The 22,727-nt window shown below is 47.7% G+C and overlaps 7 protein-coding genes across 7 annotated transcripts; 4 read left to right on the forward strand and 3 right to left on the reverse strand.

The window, feature by feature from the left end:
• Positions 1-29: 29 nt before the first annotated feature.
• BDV27DRAFT_121735 (FAM207/SLX9 family protein) lies at positions 30-1,113 on the reverse strand. The gene is made up of 2 exons (XM_032065440.1): positions 1,081-1,113; positions 30-1,027 (listed from the first exon to the last, which is right to left on the reverse strand). Exons 1-2 carry the CDS (start codon positions 1,081-1,083, stop codon positions 497-499), a joined length of 534 nt encoding a protein of 177 aa, XP_031931915.1. The 5' UTR covers positions 1,084-1,113; the 3' UTR covers positions 30-496.
• BDV27DRAFT_121737 (glycerol-3-phosphate dehydrogenase family protein) lies at positions 1,114-3,537 on the forward strand. The gene is made up of 4 exons (XM_032065441.1): positions 1,114-1,189; positions 1,268-1,906; positions 1,963-3,095; positions 3,147-3,537. Exons 2-4 carry the CDS (start codon positions 1,614-1,616, stop codon positions 3,200-3,202), a joined length of 1,482 nt encoding a protein of 493 aa, XP_031931916.1. The 5' UTR covers positions 1,114-1,189; positions 1,268-1,613; the 3' UTR covers positions 3,203-3,537.
• Positions 3,538-3,646: 109 nt separating this feature from the next.
• Positions 3,647-8,989, forward strand: BDV27DRAFT_30320 (putative glycogen debranching enzyme Gdb1). Its single transcript, XM_032076274.1, has 3 exons — positions 3,647-4,186; positions 4,246-8,560; positions 8,631-8,989. Exons 1-3 carry the CDS (start codon positions 3,969-3,971, stop codon positions 8,709-8,711), a joined length of 4,614 nt encoding a protein of 1,537 aa, XP_031931917.1. The 5' UTR covers positions 3,647-3,968; the 3' UTR covers positions 8,712-8,989.
• A 42-nt stretch (positions 8,990-9,031) lies between these two features.
• On the forward strand, positions 9,032-12,377 carry BDV27DRAFT_121745 (putative DUF221 domain protein). Its single transcript, XM_032065442.1, has 4 exons — positions 9,032-9,420; positions 9,482-9,646; positions 9,715-10,885; positions 10,945-12,377. The coding sequence occupies exons 1-4, from the start codon at positions 9,247-9,249 to the stop codon at positions 11,892-11,894; spliced, it is 2,460 nt and encodes an 819-aa protein (XP_031931918.1). The 5' UTR covers positions 9,032-9,246; the 3' UTR covers positions 11,895-12,377.
• Positions 12,378-14,753: 2,376 nt separating this feature from the next.
• On the forward strand, positions 14,754-16,168 carry BDV27DRAFT_121748 (uncharacterized protein). Its single transcript, XM_032065443.1, has one exon. It carries the CDS (start codon positions 14,867-14,869, stop codon positions 16,070-16,072), a length of 1,206 nt encoding a protein of 401 aa, XP_031931919.1. The 5' UTR covers positions 14,754-14,866; the 3' UTR covers positions 16,073-16,168.
• A 691-nt stretch (positions 16,169-16,859) lies between these two features.
• Positions 16,860-18,572, reverse strand: BDV27DRAFT_121750 (3-deoxy-7-phosphoheptulonate synthase). The gene is made up of 4 exons (XM_032065444.1): positions 18,362-18,572; positions 18,244-18,298; positions 17,275-18,180; positions 16,860-17,215 (listed from the first exon to the last, which is right to left on the reverse strand). Exons 1-4 carry the CDS (start codon positions 18,365-18,367, stop codon positions 17,067-17,069), a joined length of 1,116 nt encoding a protein of 371 aa, XP_031931920.1. The 5' UTR covers positions 18,368-18,572; the 3' UTR covers positions 16,860-17,066.
• A 416-nt stretch (positions 18,573-18,988) lies between these two features.
• On the reverse strand, positions 18,989-22,550 carry BDV27DRAFT_30341 (uncharacterized protein). Its single transcript, XM_032076275.1, has 5 exons — positions 22,297-22,550; positions 22,038-22,242; positions 21,831-21,971; positions 19,485-21,773; positions 18,989-19,407 (listed from the first exon to the last, which is right to left on the reverse strand). The coding sequence occupies exons 1-5, from the start codon at positions 22,416-22,418 to the stop codon at positions 19,309-19,311; spliced, it is 2,856 nt and encodes a 951-aa protein (XP_031931921.1). The 5' UTR covers positions 22,419-22,550; the 3' UTR covers positions 18,989-19,308.
• Between the last annotated feature and the right edge of the window lie 177 nt (positions 22,551-22,727).

Consider the following 22,727-nt stretch of genomic DNA (forward strand, 5'->3'; position numbering starts at 1 on the left):
ACTACATATAAACATGCTATGGTAACTTATCTAAAGTATCTCGTTCATTATTTGGAATCTATGAAATGGGGGTTTGCTAGCGGTGTAAGACATTAAACTTCCACGAAGCCGCAAAGACTGCAAAGCCCTAGGTCATCTGGAAGTAAGAATATCGACATTCTGCGGCGTAGGCCTAGTATCCATTCTTTGCTCCCATCGTACTTCTTAAACTTGGCAGCTGGTATAAGAGTCTAAGCCCGGCCTAGTAAATCGCGTATGGTCTCTTTTTGAAGGCCTCCAACGCCATAAACAGAAGAGGAGCGATATTTAGGTGACACACTCCTGGACCGTATTCAACATACCGTCTTAGCGGTTAGATCACTATTACTTGCCACGTACAGTCGCTGCGAGTAATACTGGCGGTAGATTTGACGTAGGCAAGGAGGGCTTGTTGTCGAGACATATGAGTTTGGTTCCTCAAAGAGGGGGTGAGTGAACTACTTGGAGGCCGGGACTTTCACTTCGTTGCCTTGAACACGGGTTGCTGCTCCATCGTTTGCGAGATAAAACTGCGCAATGCGGCCCAACGGTTCGACACAGAGCCTGCCTGGTTGTCCGATGCTGTATTTGGTGTAGTAGTCGCCTCGATTGTCGACATCTGTGCCATGTTCTTTGCAAAGCGATCCCTTTCTGTTTGTTCCAATCGCTGCCTACGCTTCATAGCGCCAGGTTTATGCTTCAGCGTTTTCTGTTTAATGACATTCACCTGACTGCTGGGATCATTTATTTCAACCTCGGTTTCTGGAAGGGCATCGGCAAGCGATTCAAGGTTTGCAACGAGTTTCTTTGACGCTCGTCGACGTTTGGTAGTCTTTTGAGAGTTCTTCTCTATTTTGGACATTAGAGCAGCATGTTTAATCTGACGCTTGTCTTTCTTAGATGTCCGAAAATCATCATTGAAAAGACTAGACTTTGTCGAGGGAAGAGCGCCTTTCCCTGAAGCCGGCATTTTCGCAGCGGACTGCTTCTTGGTTGATCTAACAGGAGCCTTCGCAGATGTCAGAAAGCTCGAATTTTCATGTGAGAGGTAAGATGGCTTACCATTATGGGTTTCTAACGCTGGTGCCGAAAAAGTTGATCAAATCGCCGGGCTCTCCGAGAATTCACGATAATAATTCTGCCACTGGTTCCGATGGGTGCGTGCTCCTAAACCTATTCTGGATTAGCCTGAAAGCTAGCTAATCCATGTCCCTGGCAGCCCCTGACCTCACCGCCAACGTGACTACTTACCGACTAAGAGGAGGTTTTTCCTTCTTTGGTATCCCTATCCCTCTAGGTTATTGAGATCAAGAAGTGAGGACTTCCCGTGGTACATACTCCGTAGACTAGAAGTTGGCCGGGAGTCAAAGCACCAAACTAATTTGTTAGTGTGACACATCCGATCACTCACCGAACCTGATCGCCATTTTTTTTTTGTTTTTCCTAAAATCCCTCGTTCTTTCTCCGAATTTCTCGGGACGAAAAGATCCACATTCACGGGTATTCAACCCGCCTTATCGTCTTCCACTTACATCAGCGAACCACATCGAGAGTTCTGGTGACAGTTTTCGTGTCTCATTCGCAGCACTACGTGGATGCTGTCCCCAGTACATCTTTTATCTCGCCGGACTTGCCTTCGTTCAATTGCCACTGCGATTGATCAACCTCGGTCCCCGGTTTTTCCCCAGCAAGAGACACTCTCCACTCCATTTTCGTCGGCTCTAGTCTACTCAAAGGCTTTAAAGTTCTCCAGACCAACCTCAACTCGGCTCATTTCTTGTTCATTTTCACGTCTATATACTATATCTGTGGACGACATTGCCAAAATGAGCTTTCTTACCCCGTACCAGCGCAAACACAAGGTCACGGTGATCGGCTCAGGAAACTGGTAAGTGCGCTCAGAGATAACGGTAACTGGGATAAGACAGCGCTGACATTTGAAAGGGGCACCGCAATTGCCAAGATCGTCGCTGAAAATACCGCTAGCAACCCTGCCATCTTCGAAAAAGATGTTCAGATGTGGGTTTTTGAAGAGAACGTGGAAGTTCCAAAGACATCCCCTCACTATAACCCATCTTCGCCCTTATGCCAGGGTTCCCAGAAATTAACAGAGATCATCAATAAAACACATGAGAACGTCAAGTATTTACCAGGAATTAACCTTCCTACAAATTTGCACGCCAATCCCTCGTTGGAGGACTCCGTTAAGGACAGCACCATCCTTGTTTTCAATTTGCCTCATCAGTTCATTATCAAGACTTGTGAGCAGATCAAGGGCAAGATCCTGCCATATGCGCGTGGTATCTCTTGTATCAAGGGTGTCGATGTGCGGGAGGATGGGATCAGTCTTTTCTCAGAAACCATCGGCAAGATTCTTGGGATCTACTGTGGCGCGCTCTCCGGTGCAAATATCGCCAGCGAGGTTGCACAGGAGAAGTGGTCTGAGTCAAGCATTGCTTACGATCCTCCCCATCTAGATTCGAAAGCCCCCTCGCCTAATCGCTCGCCTTCCTCGTCGACAGTGGATGTGGTTCACTTCACGCACAAGGACGTTTCGGGACAACTATCTCAGGTTAAACTGCAGGCGTTACCCTCCGAATATCCTCCCATTGACCATGCTGTCCTGAAGACACTTTTCCACCGTCCTTACTTCCATATCAGTGTGGTGAGTGACGTTGCAGGCGTTTCCCTTGGTGGTGCGCTCAAAAATGTCGTCGCCATTGCCGCAGGTTGGGTTGAAGGCATGGGATGGGGTGACAACGCCAAAGCTGCCGTCATGCGAGTCGGCCTGTTGGAGATGGTCAAGTTCGGTGAAATGTTCTTCGGCGCGACCATCAACACTCGGACATTCACCGAGGAGAGTGCTGGTGTTGCGGACTTGATCACTAGCTGCAGCGGTGGTCGCAATTTCCGTTGCGCCAAGCTGAGCATTGAAAGAAAGCAGCCGATCGGAAAGGTCGAAGAGACGGAGCTCAACGGCCAGAAGCTTCAGGGCACTTTGACTGCGATTGAAGTGAATAAATTCTTGAAGAACCAAGGCGTTGAAGAGGAATACCCCTTGTTAACGGCCGTCTATAGTAAGTGCCAATCTTTTTGTGTGTTGGGGAGATGTCACTAATTTGTCGTAGGAATCCTAGAAGGCACTATGTCTGTTGAGGATATCCCTTCTTATATTGAGCGGTAAATATGACCTGATGCTTTGTCTCCCATGATTTCTCATTTCGGTTATTAATTCACGGGTATCTGTTTTCTTTTCATTACAGCAAGCCGGAATCTGTTTCGCATGAATCGCAAGGAGTGAATGGTGGTGGCGCGAGCCAGGCAGTCTTGGCCAAATTGTGAGGTGGCAGGATGCGATGATGTCTGCTCACAAAAATATTTGTTTTTATATTTATTTACGTCTTGGGACTTGTCGGTAGGTCTTTCTCATGTTTTTTTTGGGTATGGATATTATAAACGCACATAGACTAGTGACCATAGAGCAATTCTCAGATTTATGTTATTTCTTCTGATGCAAAAAAGATCTGTTCTGATCGTGTGTTTTGGCTTTGCCGGATTGACTTCTGCTACTAAAATTGGGTTCCTTGGACACGTTAGTACGGAGGTCCAAGGTTACTTCTGCGGTCGAGGCCTTTGCACCTTCCCATGATGTCAGACCTCCTGCGGGGTTCAAATGCGCCCAGGAACATAAATGACGAACTTGAAAAGCTGGCTTTGTTTGCTTTTGTCCGTGTTTGATTTTTGTTTTCTTCCTCCCTCAATATTCCACCCTTCGTTCTCCTGCACATCGGCTGGATCAGCGTAAATCTACCGATCACCAACAGCTCCATCGGCCGGGCCGATACTTTCTTATTTATCCCCGCACTCAACTGGGGTCAAGCATCCAGGGTCACGTCACAGCCTTTCCTCTGGATACCCTGATCAGCTGTACGAACAAACCGGCAATAACAATGCCTGTTCCACGCCAGGTTTATCTGCTGCCATTGAGAGACGATGGCTCCCCAGACGTGCCCGGGGGTTATATCTACCTTCCTCCTCCCACCAGTCCTCCGTACTTTCTTCGCTTCGTGGTCGAGGGGAGCAGCTCGATCTGCAGGGAAGGAAGGTTGTGGGTGAATATCCCTGAGGATGGGAAGCCCTTCAATCGCTCGGTATTCCGGAGTTTTAGGTAACGCGATCCCTCTCTTTTCTGGCTTATTGGCTTTTCAGTTATTGACGCAGAGATAGGTTACATCCAGACTTCAATAAGAACATCCAGATCGATATTCCAATCACTTCTCCAGGATCTTTCGCGTTTTACACTGCCTACTCCCCGCTTCCGGACTTCTCCGTTGCTCCGGTTGAGACGTCCGAACCGGTCAAGACCCCAACACATTACATTGATGTTGCACCGAGACTAACTCTTGGTGGCCGTGACCTTCCTCTCAATGCTCTCTCAATATTCTCCGTGATCTCTAAGTTCATGGGTAGATACCCAACGGATTGGGAGAATCATTTGAATGGAATCAGCCAGCGCAACTACAATATGGTTCATTTTACGCCCTTGATGAAACGCGGAGCCTCGAATTCGCCCTACAGTATTTTTGATCAACTAGAGTTTGATGAGGCTCTATTCCCCAACGGGGAGGATGATGTAAATCAAATGGTTAAGAATATGGAAGAAAATCACGGGCTCCTGTCGCTAACGGATGTTGTATGGAACCACACTGCTAATAACAGCAAATGGCTTGAGGAGCACCCTGAGGCTGGTTATAGTGTCGAGACAGCACCATGGCTTGAGGCAGCATTGGAACTAGACACTGCTTTATTACAGTTCGGGGAAGACCTCCAAACTTTGGGTCTTCCAACGGAATTCAAGACTGCTGACGACCTGATTGTTGTGATGAACGTACTCCGTGAACAGGTCATAGGCGACTTGAGGCTATGGGAGTACTATGTGGTTAATGTTAAAGCGGACACTCGAAGGATCGTTGACAACTGGACCAAGTCTCCAGAGATCGATTTGGAAAGCGATCAATGGTCACGGTTTGCTCTCAAAGGCTTCAAAAACCTAAGGTTTAAAGAGCAGGCGAGCTTCATCCGTGAGCACGCGATACCAACGTCCAAAAGGATACTTGGAAGGTTTACTCGGGCAGTTGATGACCACCTCGGTGCGGCCATTTTAACTGCGCTGCTTGGTCCTGCAGGTTCCAACCATGATGAAGCAGAGAGTAGATTCACTCAATTGCTCGATGAGGTGAATCTGCCTTTTTACACAGAATACGATGCAGACGTATCCGAAATAATGGAACAAGTCTTCAATCGCATCAAATACCTGAGAATAGATGATCATGGTCCCAAGCTTGGTCCTGTTACTAAAGAGAGCCCACTTATTGAGACATATTTCACAAGACTGCCCGTCAACGAAATTACTAAGCAGCACAAGTCGACGGCACTTGCACTTGTGAATAATGGGTGGATATGGAATGCCGACGCGTTGCGGGATAACGCTGGACCGGACTCGAAAGCCTATTTGCGACGGGAAGTAATTGTGTGGGGTGATTGTGTGAAGCTAAGATATGGCAACTGCCCTGAGGACAGTCCATTTCTTTGGGAGTTCATGACTAAATACACTCGTTTGATGGCTAAGTATTTTTCGGGATTTCGGATTGACAATTGTCACTCAACGCCGTTGGGGATCGCAGAGTACCTGCTGGATGAGGCACGAAAAGTTCGACCCAATTTGACGGTTTTCGCTGAGCTCTTCACGGGCTCCGAAGAAGCTGATTATGTTTTTGTCAAGCGACTAGGCATCAACGCACTCATCCGGGAGGCCATGCAGGCCTGGAGCACTGGTGAACTAAGTCGTCTTGTACACCGCCATGGAGGACGCCCTATTGGCAGTTTTGACCTTGACTTGCCCACTGCAGGGAGCAGCCATGCTATAGCCTCTGCAGGCACTGATAATCAGGAAGAAGCTATCTCTCACATACGCCCGTGTCCTGTCCAAGCACTCTTCATGGATTGTACACACGATAACGAGATGCCGGCCCAAAAGCGAACAGCGGTAGATACATTACCTAATGCTGCATTAGTTTCGATGTGCGCCTCGGCTATTGGCAGCGTCATGGGCTATGATGAAGTATATCCAAAGTTGGTTGATCTCGTCCACGAGACACGGCTGTATTCCTCAGCGTTTTCAGGACCCTCGAAGGGGGAGCTGGGTTCTGACGGTGGCATCGGGAGTATCAAGAAGATCCTGAATGAGCTTCACACTATGATGGGAGCTGATGGATACGATGAGACACATATTCACCATGATGGAGAATATATAACTGTTCATAGAGTTCACCCAAAGACACGAAAGGGTATATTCTTGATTGCACATACTTCTTTCCCCGACCGGGATGGTCATCCCATCCTAGCACCAACTCATCTCACCGGGACACGAGTCAAACCACTTGGGGCATGGAGGTTGGAAGTTGAATCCGGGGAAAACGCCAGAGCAGAAGTCTTGGCCGATAAAGACTACTTACGGGGATTGCCTAGCGCAGTCCGAGAGACTAACGCAATTAAGGTAGAGGAACGCGGGGATGATACCATCATTTCTGTTTTAGAATCCTTCGTGGCGGGGTCAATTGCTCTCTTCGAAACGTCCATCCCGACAGCCGAGCATTCCACAGGGCTGGACCGTTACATTACTGAAGGTGCAGATCAGGCATTCTCAAAACTCAGTCTGGTTGACCTTAATTTTGTACTCTACCGCTGTGAAGCCGAAGAAAGGGATTCTAGTGACGGTCAGGATGGAGTATATGCTATACCCAATTATGGGCCGTTGGTTTATGCAGGTCTTCAGGGATGGTGGAGCGTTCTGGAGAACATCATTCGATACAACGAACTGGGACATCCGCTCTGTGATCATCTCCGGCAAGGCCAGTGGGCCCTTGATTATATCATAGACCGTTTGGAGAAGGTGGCACAAAAAGACGGATACAATGCTCTGAACGATCCGGCATCCTGGCTACGGGACAAATTCAATGCCGTTCGTGAGCTACCCAGCTTTCTCCTACCGCGGTATTTTGCCATTATTCTCCAAGTCGCGTACAACGCTGCCTGGAAGCAGGGCATCCGGCTTCTTGGAGGGAGTATACAGAAGGGACAAGAATTTGTTCATCAACTAGGCATGGTCAGCGTCCAACAAACTGGTTACGTAAAATCCGCATCCCTATGGCCTACGAAAAGAGTATCAAGCCTTGCGGCTGGTCTTCCCCATTTTGCTGTGGACTGGGCTAGATGTTGGGGTAGAGACGTTTTCATATCTCTTCGAGGCTTGCTTCTCTGTACTGGCCGGTTTGATGATGCCAAAGAGCATATTCTCGCATTTGCTAGCGTCCTCAAACATGGGATGATCCCTAATCTATTGAGCAGCGGAAAGCTTCCTCGTTACAATTCTCGAGATTCTGTATGGTTCTTTCTCCAGGCCATTCAAGATTACACCACAATGGTTCCAAATGGTATAGAGCTCCTCGGCGAGAAAGTTTCCAGGAGGTTCCTGCCGTACGATGATACATGGTTCCCCTTCGACGATCCTCGTGCGTATTCTCAGCATTCAACAATAACGGAGGTCATCCAGGAGGTTCTTCAACGACATGCCCAAGGACTGTCATTCCGAGAGTATAACGCTGGCCCTGAGCTCGATATGCAAATGAAGCCTGAGGGTTTTCAAATCGATGTCAATGTTGACTGGGAGACAGGTCTGCTATTTGGAGGTAGCCAATTCAATTGTGGGACCTGGCAAGACAAGATGGGGGAAAGTGAGAAAGCCGGGAACAAAGGATTTCCTGGCACACCTCGAGATGGCGCAGCCATTGAAATCACTGGGCTTCTCTACAGTGCTTTGACTTGGGTTGGAACTTTATATGAACGGGGACTTTACCCGCACGAAGGAGTAGATATTGGGGATGGCAAATCAGTCACGTTCGGAGATTGGGCTGCCAAAATTAAGAACAACTTCGAGCGTTGCTATTACATTCCCGTGAGTCCCAATGAAGACAGGCGATATGATGTTGATACAAAGGTTGTCAACCGCCGTGGTATCTACAAGGATTTATATAAATCCAGCAAGCCCTATGAAGACTACCAACTTCGGTCCAACTTTCCCATTGCTATGACAGTGTCGCCGGATCTCTTTGATCCCTCCAAGGCTCTAACAGCGCTTGCCCTTGCGGACACAGTTCTTCTTGGCCCCGTTGGTATGGCTACTCTCGACCCATCTGATCTCAACTATCGTCCCAACTATAACAACTCAGAGGACTCTACGGACTTTACCACTTCCAAGGGAAGAAACTATCATCAGGGGCCCGAATGGGTGTGGCAGCGAGGATACTTCCTTCGTGCCTTCTTGCACTTTGACCTAGCTCGCAGGACAACGCCAGAAGGACAGACAGAAACTTATCAGCAGGTCACTCGTCGCTTAGAAGGGTGCAAGCGAGCACTCAGAGAAAGCCCTTGGAAAGGCCTCACAGAGTTGACAAATAAAGCCGGTGCACACTGCTCTGACTCGGTATATTATCCCTTTCCCTTTCGAGTATAAGCATGACCCGGACTGCTAACGATGCATTCATTAATGACAGTCGCCCACGCAAGCATGGTCGGCGGGGTGCTTGTTAGATCTTTACTACGATGCTTCAAGATATGCCTCGAAAACAGCGTAGAAGCGAGGTTTTTCATTGAGCAATGGAATTATAGATGGGTATACACATATATACTAGTGCAAGGTGTTCGTTGAAGATATGACTTGCCGTAGAATTAATATATCTCTTTTTTCTTGTCTAATATCTTCATGGGTTTGTTATCATACTGTGTACAACTGCATGGTGCTTGCCCAAGGAAGCATAACTTCCGGCTTAGTCAGCCGTTTGCACAACTCATCTTTTTGACTTACCGTTTTTGGAATCGCCAAAGAGCTTATTGAAGTTTGAGCACAATTAAGTCCGCAGAATTTACCGCACACTTTTCTGAGGTATTAGACGGAAGCGTCTCTCAGTTGCGAAACTTACTAGGACAGATCTCATATAAAGAAGGTTATCTGGCCTGCGACGCGGTGTGTCCATCACGCGATAACCCACCCTGACGTCAGTTGTTTTGGCTTGCGCATCTTTACCGTGAAAGTGCCGAACGCTTCCCATATGCATTGACGAAAACTGTGTCGCCCAAGAGACATCACAACGGGACCTTACTCTTCAACACATGTCTGTGACAGAGTCTGCTGCGGCAGCCATAATAACGGCTGCAGTTAAAAATGACAAGTTTGGGGGCGGGCATGAGCCAACATGGGGCGACCAAGCAAAAGGGCAACGTGATCTCTATACCCAGCTCATCATTAGTTTAACATTGGGACTAAGTGCCTTCTTGTCTTTCTGTGTATGCCTCGCATCTCATGAGTTATACATGCAATGATTCCTAACGAAGCTATTTTGTGTAGGTCCTGCGACCGAAATGGACGGAGCTGTACGCCGCACGAAGACGACAACGTTGCGCAGCTTCGCACTTACCGGAGCTTCCTGATAGCTTTTTTGGATGGATACCAGTGCTCTACAGGATAACTGAAGAGGAAGTATTACACTCTGCTGGCTTAGATGCGTTCGTTGTAAGTTTCATTCCATTCCATGTACAAGTGAGACAAACAAGCACCAACACTAACGTCCGATGATGTAGTTATTGTCGTTTTTCAAGTTTGCGATCCGATTTTTGTCAGCCGTCTTCATGTTCGCCGTAGTTATCATACTTCCGATTCATTACAAGTATACCGGGAAAAGGGGGATCCCCGGCTGGGATGACAACAATGATAATGCTCTCGGTGGGAACAAGGACAAGATGCCCGTGACTGACCCAGACTATTTGTGGATGTACGTGGTATTCACATATATATTCAGCGGACTAGCGGTCTATATGCTACTTCAGGAGACGAACAAAATCATTCGTATCAGACAGAAGTATCTCGGCAGTCAGACTAGCACCACCGACCGGACTATCCGCCTTTCAGGTATCCCCCAGGACATGGCATCTGAAGAGAAGATTATTGAATTCGTGGAGGGCCTTCAGGTTGGAAAAGTTGAGAATGTCACTTTATGCCGGGATTGGCGCGAATTAGACCGCCTCGTCGACGAGCGATTGCAAATACTACGGAATCTTGAACGAGCGTGGACTAAGCACCTCGGATACAAACGACAGACCGAAGATGATAGCACGTTGCCGCTGACACATCATCAGCCGCGTGGTTCGAGCTTGTTCTCTGAGGATGACAGCGAGCGCATACAGCTTCTTTCAGAGAGTGGACGAGACCACATTGCGGACTATGCGCACCGACGTCCTACAATTCGCTTATGGTACGGACCGTTAAAGCTACGGTACAAGAACGTTGATGCGATAGACTATTATGAAGAAAAGTTGCGAAGGATTGATGAAGAGATCAGAGTGGCGCGCCTAAAGCAGTACCCCCCTACCGAACTAGCATTTGTGACCATGGAGTCCATCTTTGCATCCCAGATGGTGGTTCAAGCTATCCTCGATCCTCATCCTATGCAGTTGCTTGCCCGGTTGGCGCCGGCGCCGGCTGATGTCGTGTGGAAGAACACATACTTGCCGCGTTCACGACGAATGATGCAATCCTGGTCCATCACGGGAGCTATTGGCTTCTTAACCGTGTTCTGGTCCGTACTCCTCGTGCCTCTAGCGTATCTTCTCGAACTGGAGACGCTACACAAGGTGTTCCCACAACTAGCCGAGGCGCTGGCTCGCAACCCCATTGCGAAGTCCCTCGTCCAAACCGGTCTTCCAACTTTGGTTCTCTCGCTGATGACTGTTGCTGTCCCTTATCTATATAACTGTAAGCCAGGCCAACTGAAAACTAGTCATGGATAATGTGCTAACTTTTTGTCCAATTAGGGCTCTCAAACCTTCAGGGAATGACATCGCGTGGCGATGTTGAATTATCCGTCATTTCCAAAAACTTCTTCTTCTCTTTCTTCAACCTTTTTCTTGTTTTCACGGTCTTCGGAACGGCAACGACATTCTACGAACTGTTCAAGCATCTTCGCGATGCGTTTCAGGATGCCACAACCATTGCATTTGCGCTGGCCAACTCGCTTGAAAACTTTGCACCATTTTACATCAATCTTATAATTCTGCAAGGTGTGGGCATGTTTCCCTTCCGGCTGTTGGAGTTTGGAAGCGTTGCAATGTATCCCATCAATTTCTTCAAGGCGAAAACACCACGAGAGTATGCCGAACTATCTACGCCACCTACTTTCAGTTACGGGTATTCGATCCCACAGACAATCCTCATCTTAATCATATGCGTGGTTTATAGTGTTTTCCCGAGCTCTTGGTTAATCTGTCTGTTTGGACTGGTGTACTTTGCCATCGGGAACTTCATTTACAAGTACCAGCTCCTGTATGCGATGGACCATCAGCAGCATTCTACCGGGCGTGCATGGCCAATGATATGCAGTCGAGTTCTGGTAGGCTTGATGGTGTTTCAAGTCGCGATGATAGGCGTGTTTGCACTGCGCAAAGCTATCACACGTTCCTTGATCCTTGTGCCCCTCTTGGGTGCAACGGTGTGGTTCAGCTATTTCTTCTCTCGGAGTTATGAGCCACTGATGAAATTCATTGCTTTGAAGAGTATTGATCGTGAGGGCGGTGGAAATTCTTCCCCTTCACCGTCAACCTTTTCTTCTCCATCCGGCCTCGACCGTGACGCCCTACCAATCCAAATCGGTAGGCACGGAGTAGAAGTCAGGCTGAACAAGTATGTCAATCCCAGCCTCATTATGCCTCTCGATGGCGCCTGGCTTCCAGGCCGCAGCGTTGGCGAATGCCCTGGGTCTATATGAAATACATGAAACACCGGCCCATGCTTTGCGTGGTCCAGGGTATCCAATCAGTCTACAACCCCCGTCTCATCTCTTTCTTCCTGCGTCCCTTCCACTACTCGCTATTATTTGCTTTTCTTATTTTCATTCATCATAGATATTATACCCTTTGTTAATATCAATGCTTCCAATGCCCCCAGTATATTATGATATACGATGCCATGCCATGCCCACCTACTATTAATATCACCTATGTCTTGTTCTTGTTTTGCTTATACTTCCCTGCCTATTAACCCACCATATACGCCTGCATCTATTTAAATTTACCGCTCACAGGTCAATCACCAATACCTGATTATTACTGTTAGGAGTGAGAATGTATATTCAACAGTTGATGCATCTTTAGGTTTTTTTTTTTATTTTTTTTGTACAATGTCGGATAATGCTTATACATTCATTACGTACAGTTTTTCAATGTTGCACTTATTATTTTCTTTATATATAAATTAATTTAGATTGTGGAATTCTACATATCCCCTTCTTTATGCTGTAGATTACTAGTAGTTAAAAGACCGATTTACTGCATCCGCCGATGACGTTGTGTGGCGCCCCTCACGTTGATTGGCGCGTGGTTGCGATCGACTTTCTTGTTCTTATTCTATTCATGAGTTGAAGTAGAGCTACTTTGAAATAGAACCATGAGGAAGAAGATCGACTATTTCCTCACATTACGATTACTTCCGTGAATGCCAAGTGAGATATGCAACGGCTTCATCATCGTGCAGCCTTACACAAGAGATCAACAGTCGACAGCTCGAGAATTGTCGCCATTCTTATGAGACCCGCTTAAGATCTTCGCTTTGCTTCTCCGCCCCGGAATGCCGTCGATGTTCTAACTTCTGACTCGTTCACGGAGTCTGTTCATCTCCACTCGCTACAGCGCTCAGTCAGCGGCACCGCCGGCTTATCCTCGCAAGCTTCCATGGGCGATGGCAATCTTCATGAACCCAATCCATAATCACGCAGAAAGGTTCTGCTCCCTCGCCCCTCGCTATGGCTGACTGTTGCGGAGTTCTCATCACATTCGTCAACTATGTGGAGCTTCCGCAATATTTGGCCCACTCTTCGTCGCCGCTCTTGGTTGAGGAGGTTCAATGCCGGAGGATGCACCCTATATCGACGTCAAGACGGCTATTACGGGGGATATAAATTCCACCCCTGGAGTCTCAGGAGACGATAAAAAATGGAATAGAATCCTTATGGCTTTCCTTTAGGTGTCCTGAGTTGTCAACGGCTCTCTTCCATACATTCCTCGGTTTCCCGTTTTGTCCACAGCTATAAGACAATCCGGCATTTTCTCCTTACTCCTCTTGTATTAGTGCATTCATTGCCTACTTCGTGTGTAGCTCGTTTGGAAAGAATTGTACACCTATGGATTAGAAAAGAAGCGCTAGCCATAACGAAAACCTGGCATAGCTGGCCAACGGTGCAGGTCCGCAGTTGATAGCGCATGATCATCGGCGAGCAAACTTCAAAGGAGCAGCTCGGTCGCTGGTCACGGTGAAAGCCGACCTTAACTGATTTGATATAGTTTCCAAACCCTTGGCGCAGGGGTAGTCTTATTTTTCTACTTCTAAGTATCATTCGTCTTTACTTCCACTCAGACGCCAGTGGTGTTGGAACTATTTTCGTTCATTTAAACTGCACGCATCTATACATCCCGGCGAAAGTGCTTAGAGCTTCTTGCATTACAAGCCATCAAAGCATCGTTATTAGCTCTGTCAGAGATGGCCCCTCATTTGATGTCTGGGAATGGCTTCCACGGTGATGCTCGCGCCGTCGATAGAATTGCATCAGGCTCAATGAATGCTTCGCATATGGATTCGGTATTTTGCTCTGATTGGAGGCCAGAAAATAGTCTCAAACCCCAGAGTGTCTCACAGGGGCCTATATTTCCGCGAATCGTGACTAGAAGGTTGCTCGATTTTATCTCTCGTGAAACCCGTCACTCTTTACGCCTAACCTGCAGATCTTGGTCTCGAACCATTGACAAGGCAATGCCCGTTTCTCGCCCTGCCGCAAATATTGTACCGCCTGAAATTTTGCTGCAGATATTCTTCTTGCTGAGCCCTCGTGATTTTGATAATGCTCGACGGACGTGCTCTCAATGGATGAAAGTGAGCCTAAATGAGCGACTTCTGGAAAGCATGCTCAGACGAGCGGGCTGGTGGAATACCTGGCAGCGGGACTGCCAGATGCAACGTCGTTATTCAGAACACTACAAAGAGAGCACTATGTGGAAGATGAGCCGGCGTTTCGCCACAGAATGTATCCTATCCGGTCGAAAGGTGAACGTGGAGAAGGCCGGCTTCTTAACAACAGCGGTCGTTAACTTTATGAAACTATCCCCAGAGCACAATTCCACAGAGGCGTCATCATATTCGTTTTCCACGAATTTTAGCGGCCATCAGAATGGTACCGCAGCCGTATCCAAGTTCCATGTCAGTCACTGTGGCAATTATTTACTAGTAACTACGGGATGCAAAATCTACGTTTATCATCTGCTTAGCCGGAACCATGAGAACTCCCTCCCTTCATCTGCGAATAAAAATGCGGATGTTGCACCGATTACAAGCATTGCTTGTCCTGCTGAAGTGATGTCTGCTACGATTGATACTAGTACGCCCAGATTTGTAATTGCGGCGCTACTCCGTAACCGTTCAGGGTTGATGTGCGACTTAGTACCTTCTGGCGCTGCTCGACCTAATACCTTCGAATCCGCTGGTTTCACCTCTGATATATTGGATGGCTCTATACAACCCATGGAAATTACCTCCCTTTCTTACTATCAAGACATATGTTCTCCTGAAGACCTACCGCGCAGTGTGTCGGTCTGTCCCGGACGCCAATGCGTGGCATTCGGCTCTAGTTCTAGTATTGAGCTACGTTGGATTGACAAAAAGACGAAGCAAGAAAATAAAAAACGTCTTGCTATGTCGCAGCCATCGGAAATCCTGCACTTCCTGCCTCATCGATCCGAGACGCCTACAGAGCTGCGGCTCATCTCATCCCTTGCTGGTCCGGGATTACCAGGTTGTATATGCCACAATATACAGCCTAGTGAACTGCGTTCGGCTTGCTCTTTCCATCTTCTGGCCGATATCCAATCTTTCGCTCAATGGAGTTCCGGAGAAACTAGCAATCTCGGGTTAGTGAGGGCTACTCATTGCCACCACTACCGAGCTGTTCCTATCAACGATGGCCTACATTTCCTGTTCATCGAACCGCGCACTAGTCTGCTTTGTATAGGTTCCGATGCTCCTTTCGGTGGTCCTACCAGTCTGACGAGGGCTCTTATCTGTATCCCACCGTTTGGAAAAAGCCCGTTGGAAGCTGCAAAACAAGGATTAGCGCCTACTATCTTCGCAGCCGGTTCGGACTTGGATTGGGGTCTGCGAGTGGTAGCTACCTATCGGGACCGGATTGTCTTATACTCCGTTCCACTGGATGTCTTCAATGTGGTTCGAAGGGAACGTGAAAGACAAGGAGATAATGTCATGGGTGATAGTGATCTAGCACGAGACTGGTTTCTCGACAGCGAGAGGTCGCTAAAGGGTCGTGGAAGTCTCGCCCCGAACCAGAACGGTGACTGGGAATTCCTCCTTAGTGTGAGCTACAGGTCAACAGCTATGATGTGGCCATTCAAAATCTATGGAAAGGAAATTGGGCGGATGGACAACGTGGTCGAGTTGGCTCTGCAAACTGCCTATGGTAGCGCTCGAGTTTGGGCGTTCGGTGCATCGGGTGAAATGAACATCTTTGACGTAGACACCCTCACGTCTAGCGCCCAGCAAGCCGCCGATATCCCGTACAAGTCGTCGTGCATTGGAGCCGATGGCAGCGTCGCTTCAGTGGAGATGGTCACGAGAAGTGATACCAACTTGCCATCTTCATTATCGTCGCGCAAACGAAAGCATATCGAGACATTAGAAGATTTCGGTGGACAAAAGCCTACCACTTACCGACTTCACGATGCGATGCGTGAGGGGGATAATACATCTAGTTCCCAGAATATTCACCAGACTATCACCACCAATGCAGCCACCAAACGGCGGATATCTTTCGCTGCGCGCATTATCGACTTCAATATCCCAGAATCAGGCGACACATTGATAGAGAGCAAATATGCTTATTCTTAAAATAACTAGCACAAATGTGTCTGTTTCCTTTGGAAGGGATGTATATAGTCAGCTCGATACAATTTTGTGAAGACTGGTTTAATTTGCTTCTTGGACTCTATTTACACTTACTACTACACTGATAGACAGGAATGATAGCTATCAATATGCTATTTGCTACTATTAACATTTATACTACAGAACACAAATATGCTTAACCATAGAAAATATTGTTTTAAAATCTCCATATTTCGTCAAGTACATCTACAGAACCATGCTACTAGAAAAGCACACATCCAGGACTCTATACCCCCGGATGAAAACGCAGAGTACAGTAGCCTTCTAGGAAAGGTGGATGAAGCCGCCTGTTCCCCCCTTTTTTTTTAATTTTGGGTTAGGTTAAGTTTGGGGTGTTAGGGTGTACGTACAGAGGACAAACCAGAGAATGGTTAGGAGGTCAGATTTAAAGATTTGGGGGCGTTTGGTGAGGACTAGTTTATAAGTTATAGTTAGTAATATGGTGCAGGTGAGGGCGAAGATCAAGACTAGTTCGAGCGTTCCTTTGTCGTTGGGGATGTAGTTAAGGATCTCCGCTGTGGGAGGATAATAGGGGTGTGTGGCCATTGCTATGGCGTTGAGATATGTGGAGTTTTGTACATAGGGGAATTGTGCAAGGATGGAGTGGAGAGTATGGAGTATAAGGTGGTTGTTTTGGTTTCTAGGGTATCCCAGGAGTAATCTTGGGCACTTAGCATCCGGGATCGTCAGACTAATTATGCTTATTCTTGCGGGGCCGATGGAGTCGTGGTTGATTTACAGTGGAAGAGTGTTGGTTCAATGGTAAAATACATCCCCTGTATTGAAACCGAATCGTACTTTTATTCACAGAACGCTATCATGGCCCAACCCATTTTCCAACACCGGAAGATTATGGCTCAAAATATAAGCTTTGCTCGGACAATCAAGCAGTTGAAAAGATTAAGTCGAAAGTTTTAGTTTTTTTTTTTGCGTGGATCTAGTTGGCCAGTTTCTCCTTCCGAGTACGGACGGCCTGGGCGAGGTTCTCGAGCACAGCTTCCGTGTCCTCCCAGTGGATACAAGCATCGGTGATACTGACACCGTACTTGAGACCGGCCTTGCCCTCAGGCGGGACCTTCTGGTTACCTGTAAGACAACAATTAGCAATAGGATTCCAACACTCGTAAAGTAAATGGAAAGTATACCCTCATTGATGTTGCTCTCAATCATGACACCCATGATCGCGGTCTCACCCGCAGCGATCTGCTCCGCGAGCACAGCAGCCACCTTGGGCTGGTTCTTATGGTTCTTCTGCGAGTTACCATGGCTGCAGTCCACCATGAGACGGGGCTCCATGCCCTGCGCAGAAAGTTTGGCCTTGGCCTCAGCGATGCTCTGAGCATCGTAGTTGGGGCCCTTCTTTCCACCACGGAGGATGACGAAGCAGTCGGGGTTACCCACGGTGCCGACGATAGAGACAACACCGGGCTTCGTGACGGAGAGGAAGTGGTGGGGGTGCTTCACCGAGCCAATGGCATCCACTGCAACATCCAAAGATCCATCGGTGCCGTTCTTGAATCCAACGGGGAAGGAAAGACCAGAAGCCAGCTCACGGTGGACCTGGGACTCAGTTGTCCGCGCGCCAACCGCACCAACGGAGAGACAGTCAGCCAGGAACTGCGGGGAGATGGTGTCCAGCATCTCGCTAGCAATGGGCATGCCCTTGTTGGTCAGGTCGACGAAAAGTTGGCGAGAGGTACGCAGACCCTTGTTGATCTTGAAGCTGTTGTCGATATCGGGGTCGTTGATGAGACCCTTCCAGCCAACGGTGGTACGGGGCTTCTCCAGGTAGGCGCGCATGACAATCAAAAGCTCATCCTTGTATTTCTCCTTGAGTTTTAAGAGACGGTCACAGTATTCAAGGGCCATTTCGGGATCGTGAATCGAGCAGGGTCCCACTACGACCAGCAAACGGCGCTTGTCGGTGTCGGTACCATGAACAACTGCGCTAGCCTCTTGACGGGCTTGCAATACCGTCTGTCTGGAGGTCTCTGTCATCGCAATCTCATGTTGGAGAAGGTTGGGGGGTGTCAGAGGGTTGTATCCTCGAACTGCGTCCGTTTAGCGATCGACCATCCGCGAATTCATAATGCGTAATCAGGAGATTGACTTACTTCTCGAGTCCTCCAAATGATTGGTATCCCCTACATTAGGGTTTTCAATGAAGAACTGTGCAATGGATTGAGTAACTGTTCAGGCAATTGATATGATCGTGGCGGAGAATTGACTCACAGACATATTGGGCGGCGGGGGAGATTTGCAGAGATCAATTGATAAATGCTGCGAGGGGTAGAGGGGCAGGTATTAATATCTCGGAGCAATTGAGGACAAGTAAGAAGAGTCCGAAGCAATAAAACTCCGACCGGGGTATCTTAGAAGGGTATGACAACAAAAATAGGTGAGTTCAGATGGGTTAGAAAATATTTTTTTTTCCATAAAGGAGATCTTACGATCCTTCATTTTTTGCTTGGGTGACGAACTCCTATGTCGGCGCCCGTGACGAGTCATACCTGCCTCATCGGTCACTGTCTCGCACGTGAATCCGGTCGATCGGACCCTTGTGCATGCCTCAGGTTGGTAAACCCCATTGGCTGGATTGTCATTCGTTGTTGGGCTCCGCCCACATTAACTCTAATTCCGTAAACCCAGCGGACAATCAACGGGTGGAGCATCTATAGCATCGATCACCCGGAATTAAATCCGCAAGTCCTTCACTGTATACCTCATCTCATCGACATTATTACTTGCAAGAGAGTATATTAGAATGATACTTCTACCACTGAATCCATTCTAGACTTCTCTCAGACATCGCACAGTACGACCTATGTGGAATCCAGAGCTCTCATTTGTGTTCATAATCTTTGTTCAGGTAGCAATAAGGGCTAGCATGAATTGAGGTTATCAATGATCTACACCGTTCTCTTTCCAATATAATGATAAAATAGCCAATCTAGCGAGCAGTAACAAGGTCTTCGGAGTGTAATTGACATCCTGCAGACCATGAGAAGACAGCCAGCTTCAAGCGCTTTTGTGCTTTTTCCCTTTCCTTTCTTCTGAGCTTAGGAGTGAGTTTGCCCTCTTCCGAGCATACCGCTCGGTCTCTTCCAAGCGTTGAATTATCTCTTGACAGACGTTTGTATGGTGGTCTCTGATTACGTCCATCTGCTGCTTACATAGGTTTATTCGTTCTTCTTGTGCTTCGAAAAGTTGATCGAGCACGCCGTGGCACTGTCGGCGATATGTTTCCAAGACACCATTGACTGTTTGCTTCTCAGTCTCTAATTCGCGCATAAGACGCTTCACCTAATTAGCAAATGTGCTAGGTCTATTATCTATCATGTACAATTTGTCTCACCTTACGAGATTCAAGTAACATGCCCTGCGTATACCTTTGAAGTGTCTGTAGTGTTGTAACCCCTTTGGTCTGTTTGAAGTTTTTGCCATGAGTGCTTGATGTTATTGCTGTATTCTGGGAGGAATCGATAGAGGCCAGCTCTCCTTGCGACGGAGATTGGTATGGACCCTGGTCCGCAATATCGATTCGCCTGTGTTGCCTATGGAGGGCTGAGACTGCTCTAAAATGATCTCGGCGCACGCTTCTTGTCTGGCCTTCACAGCCCCTTGGTAAACTGGGTCCTTGTGCAAACGGATTTTCTATACGCACGCCAGAGCTCTGACCACACGCAGTGGGAACCAGCGTATCTCTAGCATCGGACACTTCAACGAAACTCTCTTCGATACCTCCATCATAGCCAGACTCATCATCAATGCTTCCAGCTGGACTTTGCTTTTCATCCTGTGTAAGCTGTCCAGATTGGCCTTTGCAATGTACCGTACCATCAGAAATCATAAGTTTATGCTCCGTATGCAAAACATGTCGTGGGCTTCCATTTGGATCGACAATGCTCTTTCTTGGCGTTGTCCTTTGATGCTCCGCGGTGTGCTCTTGCGCCTGTTGGCTATCGTGGCGCAGAAGAGATTTGGCGGAAACTGGGCCACCATGTTCTAATATAGCTGCTCTTATTACACAAGAGCTCTCAGGACCGGGATCGGGCTGGTCGCTTCCACTGCACGGCCTATTATTAGCCGCCTTACTAGTGCTAATTGAACTGCTGTGGTCAGATCGGATAATCGGGGTATCTCCGTGACATGGTTGAGCATGTCGGCCTTGTGTCGAGTTGGTAGGAGACATGGACCCATCTGCTGCTGTTTCTGTTTCCCATCGCCCGTCACCCAACAGCTCAGTAGCTACTGTTTCTATGCTAGCCGATATCATCTCGGTATCTCCTAAGACTCCCTGACAGTTGTTTTGCCTTGTTTCTCGTACTTCGTCCGGGCGTTTCTGGCCTATACAAAGGTCCAGTAACCTATCCGTATCTGAGCTTCGTGAGAGCGCATAGTCACCATCTTCGTCCTCAGAATTCCCTAATAGATACAGTTTATCAAATAGATCTTCTCGAGCAAGTTTTTCAATTGATGGGGCCGGTGATGCCGTTGTTTCAGGGTTGCTCTGACTCTTATGATCAGGAGGTGCATCGTTTTCCTGATTATGATATCGTTTACATTGTGATGATACCTCCTCTAGTTGGAAAGCTGCAGCGAGTTTTTCTCCAATACCTTGGCCTCTCCCTATATGCTTTGCCCCTAGCAACCGAGGTTTGGGGGGAGCTTTTGATGGCCCAGAAGCATTAGCATCTGTGACATAAGGGCGTGCATCATCCTCATGATCACCCCCGCTGCTAATGCTTTGTACTAGTGGCCTCCGGCGATTCCCGGTAAAGGAGCTTGCCTCGCCGAATTCATTTCCCCTGTTAAGTTCAGACTCGCCGCTCGGACGCAGGTCTTCATCCCAGTCGACAGCTGCCTTACGATGGGCGGCATATACCCTTCTATAGGCTCTCTGAGGATGGAAAATCAACGATTCCTGCGTATTAGACAACTGGGGCTTATTTCTTTTGTTAAGTGACAAGGTGCTTCGATTACGTCTGCTCATTAGTTGTCTATTTTGATTTGCAGTTGCAGCTGTTTCGTTGGAACGAAATTGCTGTGGCTCAGTAGACCTCTTGGCTTGCGAGATAGTATGAGCCCCACCATCCTGATCAGAGCCTTTTTCCGATGCCATTGAATTGTCGTATACTCTGTTAGGTTTATGCTCTTTGTTCTGGAAGAGACTGTCCAGTTGTGGATTATTCATGTCCTTGTCGGTAACATTTAACAAGCATCCATCACCTCCGCCAATAGGCTCATGTTCTCCATTTCCTTTCTGAGAGCCATCAGAACTGACAGTGTTTGATACCGTAGCTGCTAGGAAATGCGTGCCTGAAGCTGGTGACATACTTGGTGACATACTTGGTGGCAATGTATGCTTAACAGTATCTGCCTCCTTTCGGGCCCTCGCCTCAGAAAGGCGCTTAGACTTCCTTACTACCACCTCTGCCGTGTCCAGAGACACCACGGCCGATGAGGATCTTTGGGATTTAGATTTTATTGTTGAAGCGCTCATTTTGATCTCTCCGCCAGCCTTAATGAGTGCCTTACGCAGCTCGGGAAGGTCTTCTATGGACTGTAAGATATCCTGTGATTTCAATAACAGAGCACCTTCCTCCCCTGGTCCGAGCATTAGCTCTGCGAGTAATTTTCCAGTCTGTTGTGCTGTCAGTATCACTGGGATTGAGGTTATGAGCGAAACAGCCGGGCTCACCAGTCTCCTAAGCTCATCGTTCCGGTGTCCATCGATAAATATGCGATACAATACGTTCAATAAGCGTTCCTGTATCAAGCGCGAGTAATCTGTCGGTAATACAGCTGCCGATTCATCTTTGGCGCATGATCGAGGCCCATCCTATTTGGCAACCTGATATTAGGATTGTCGTGGTTTCTATAGTAGTGTGAATATGTGCAGACAAACCAGCAGAAGATAAAGCCCTCGCTCCTGGCCAGCCTGAGTTCCCGAATTGAGCAATAGATATGCCAGACATTGTAGTGATGTCGCATCTAATGATTGGATGATCTGGGAGGCATTCTTGTCCAGTGCTGAAAGAATATCGTTGACGTTGCTGGTCTTCAGAGGAGTTTCGTCACGTAACAAGCACTCAACCATATCACCCGACAAACTGCATGCTGTCAACCATGAAATAGAAAGATACACTTGGGCACTTGAAACTGACAGTGTTCCTACATCTCCTTCGGTTTTCGTAGCTGCACTTCTCAGTTGAGTGATCAAGTTTAGCTCTACCATATCACAGGGGTTTTGATCATCGCAATTTGTGCCTGAACGCGTTTCAGACATTTTGTGCTTATGAGCTGATAGCAGGTCATGAAAAGTCCTTCACTTAAAGGTGAGTTTCATGGAGAGCACTGGGGTAAGAGTGCGTAAATGAGTGTGCCATCACATGATCCTGCCAATCGATCAGGAAACAGAGTCTACAAACCTAACAACTTCGGGAAAGTCCAATGAGAGTTCCCCAGGGTATCAACCCTCACGCCAGGCCACATCCACTCATTGTTCATCTGTGAGATTCCCAAGGAAGGTCCAAAAGAGCTTGGCTTGTCGCAGGTATCATTATGAACTTGAAAGACATGAGTTTATACATCTTGA

The sequence above is a fragment of the Aspergillus caelatus genome (genome assembly GCF_009193585.1).
Source record: "Aspergillus caelatus strain CBS 763.97 unplaced genomic scaffold BDV27scaffold_18, whole genome shotgun sequence".
Classification (NCBI taxonomy): Eukaryota; Fungi; Ascomycota; class Eurotiomycetes; order Eurotiales; family Aspergillaceae; genus Aspergillus; species Aspergillus caelatus.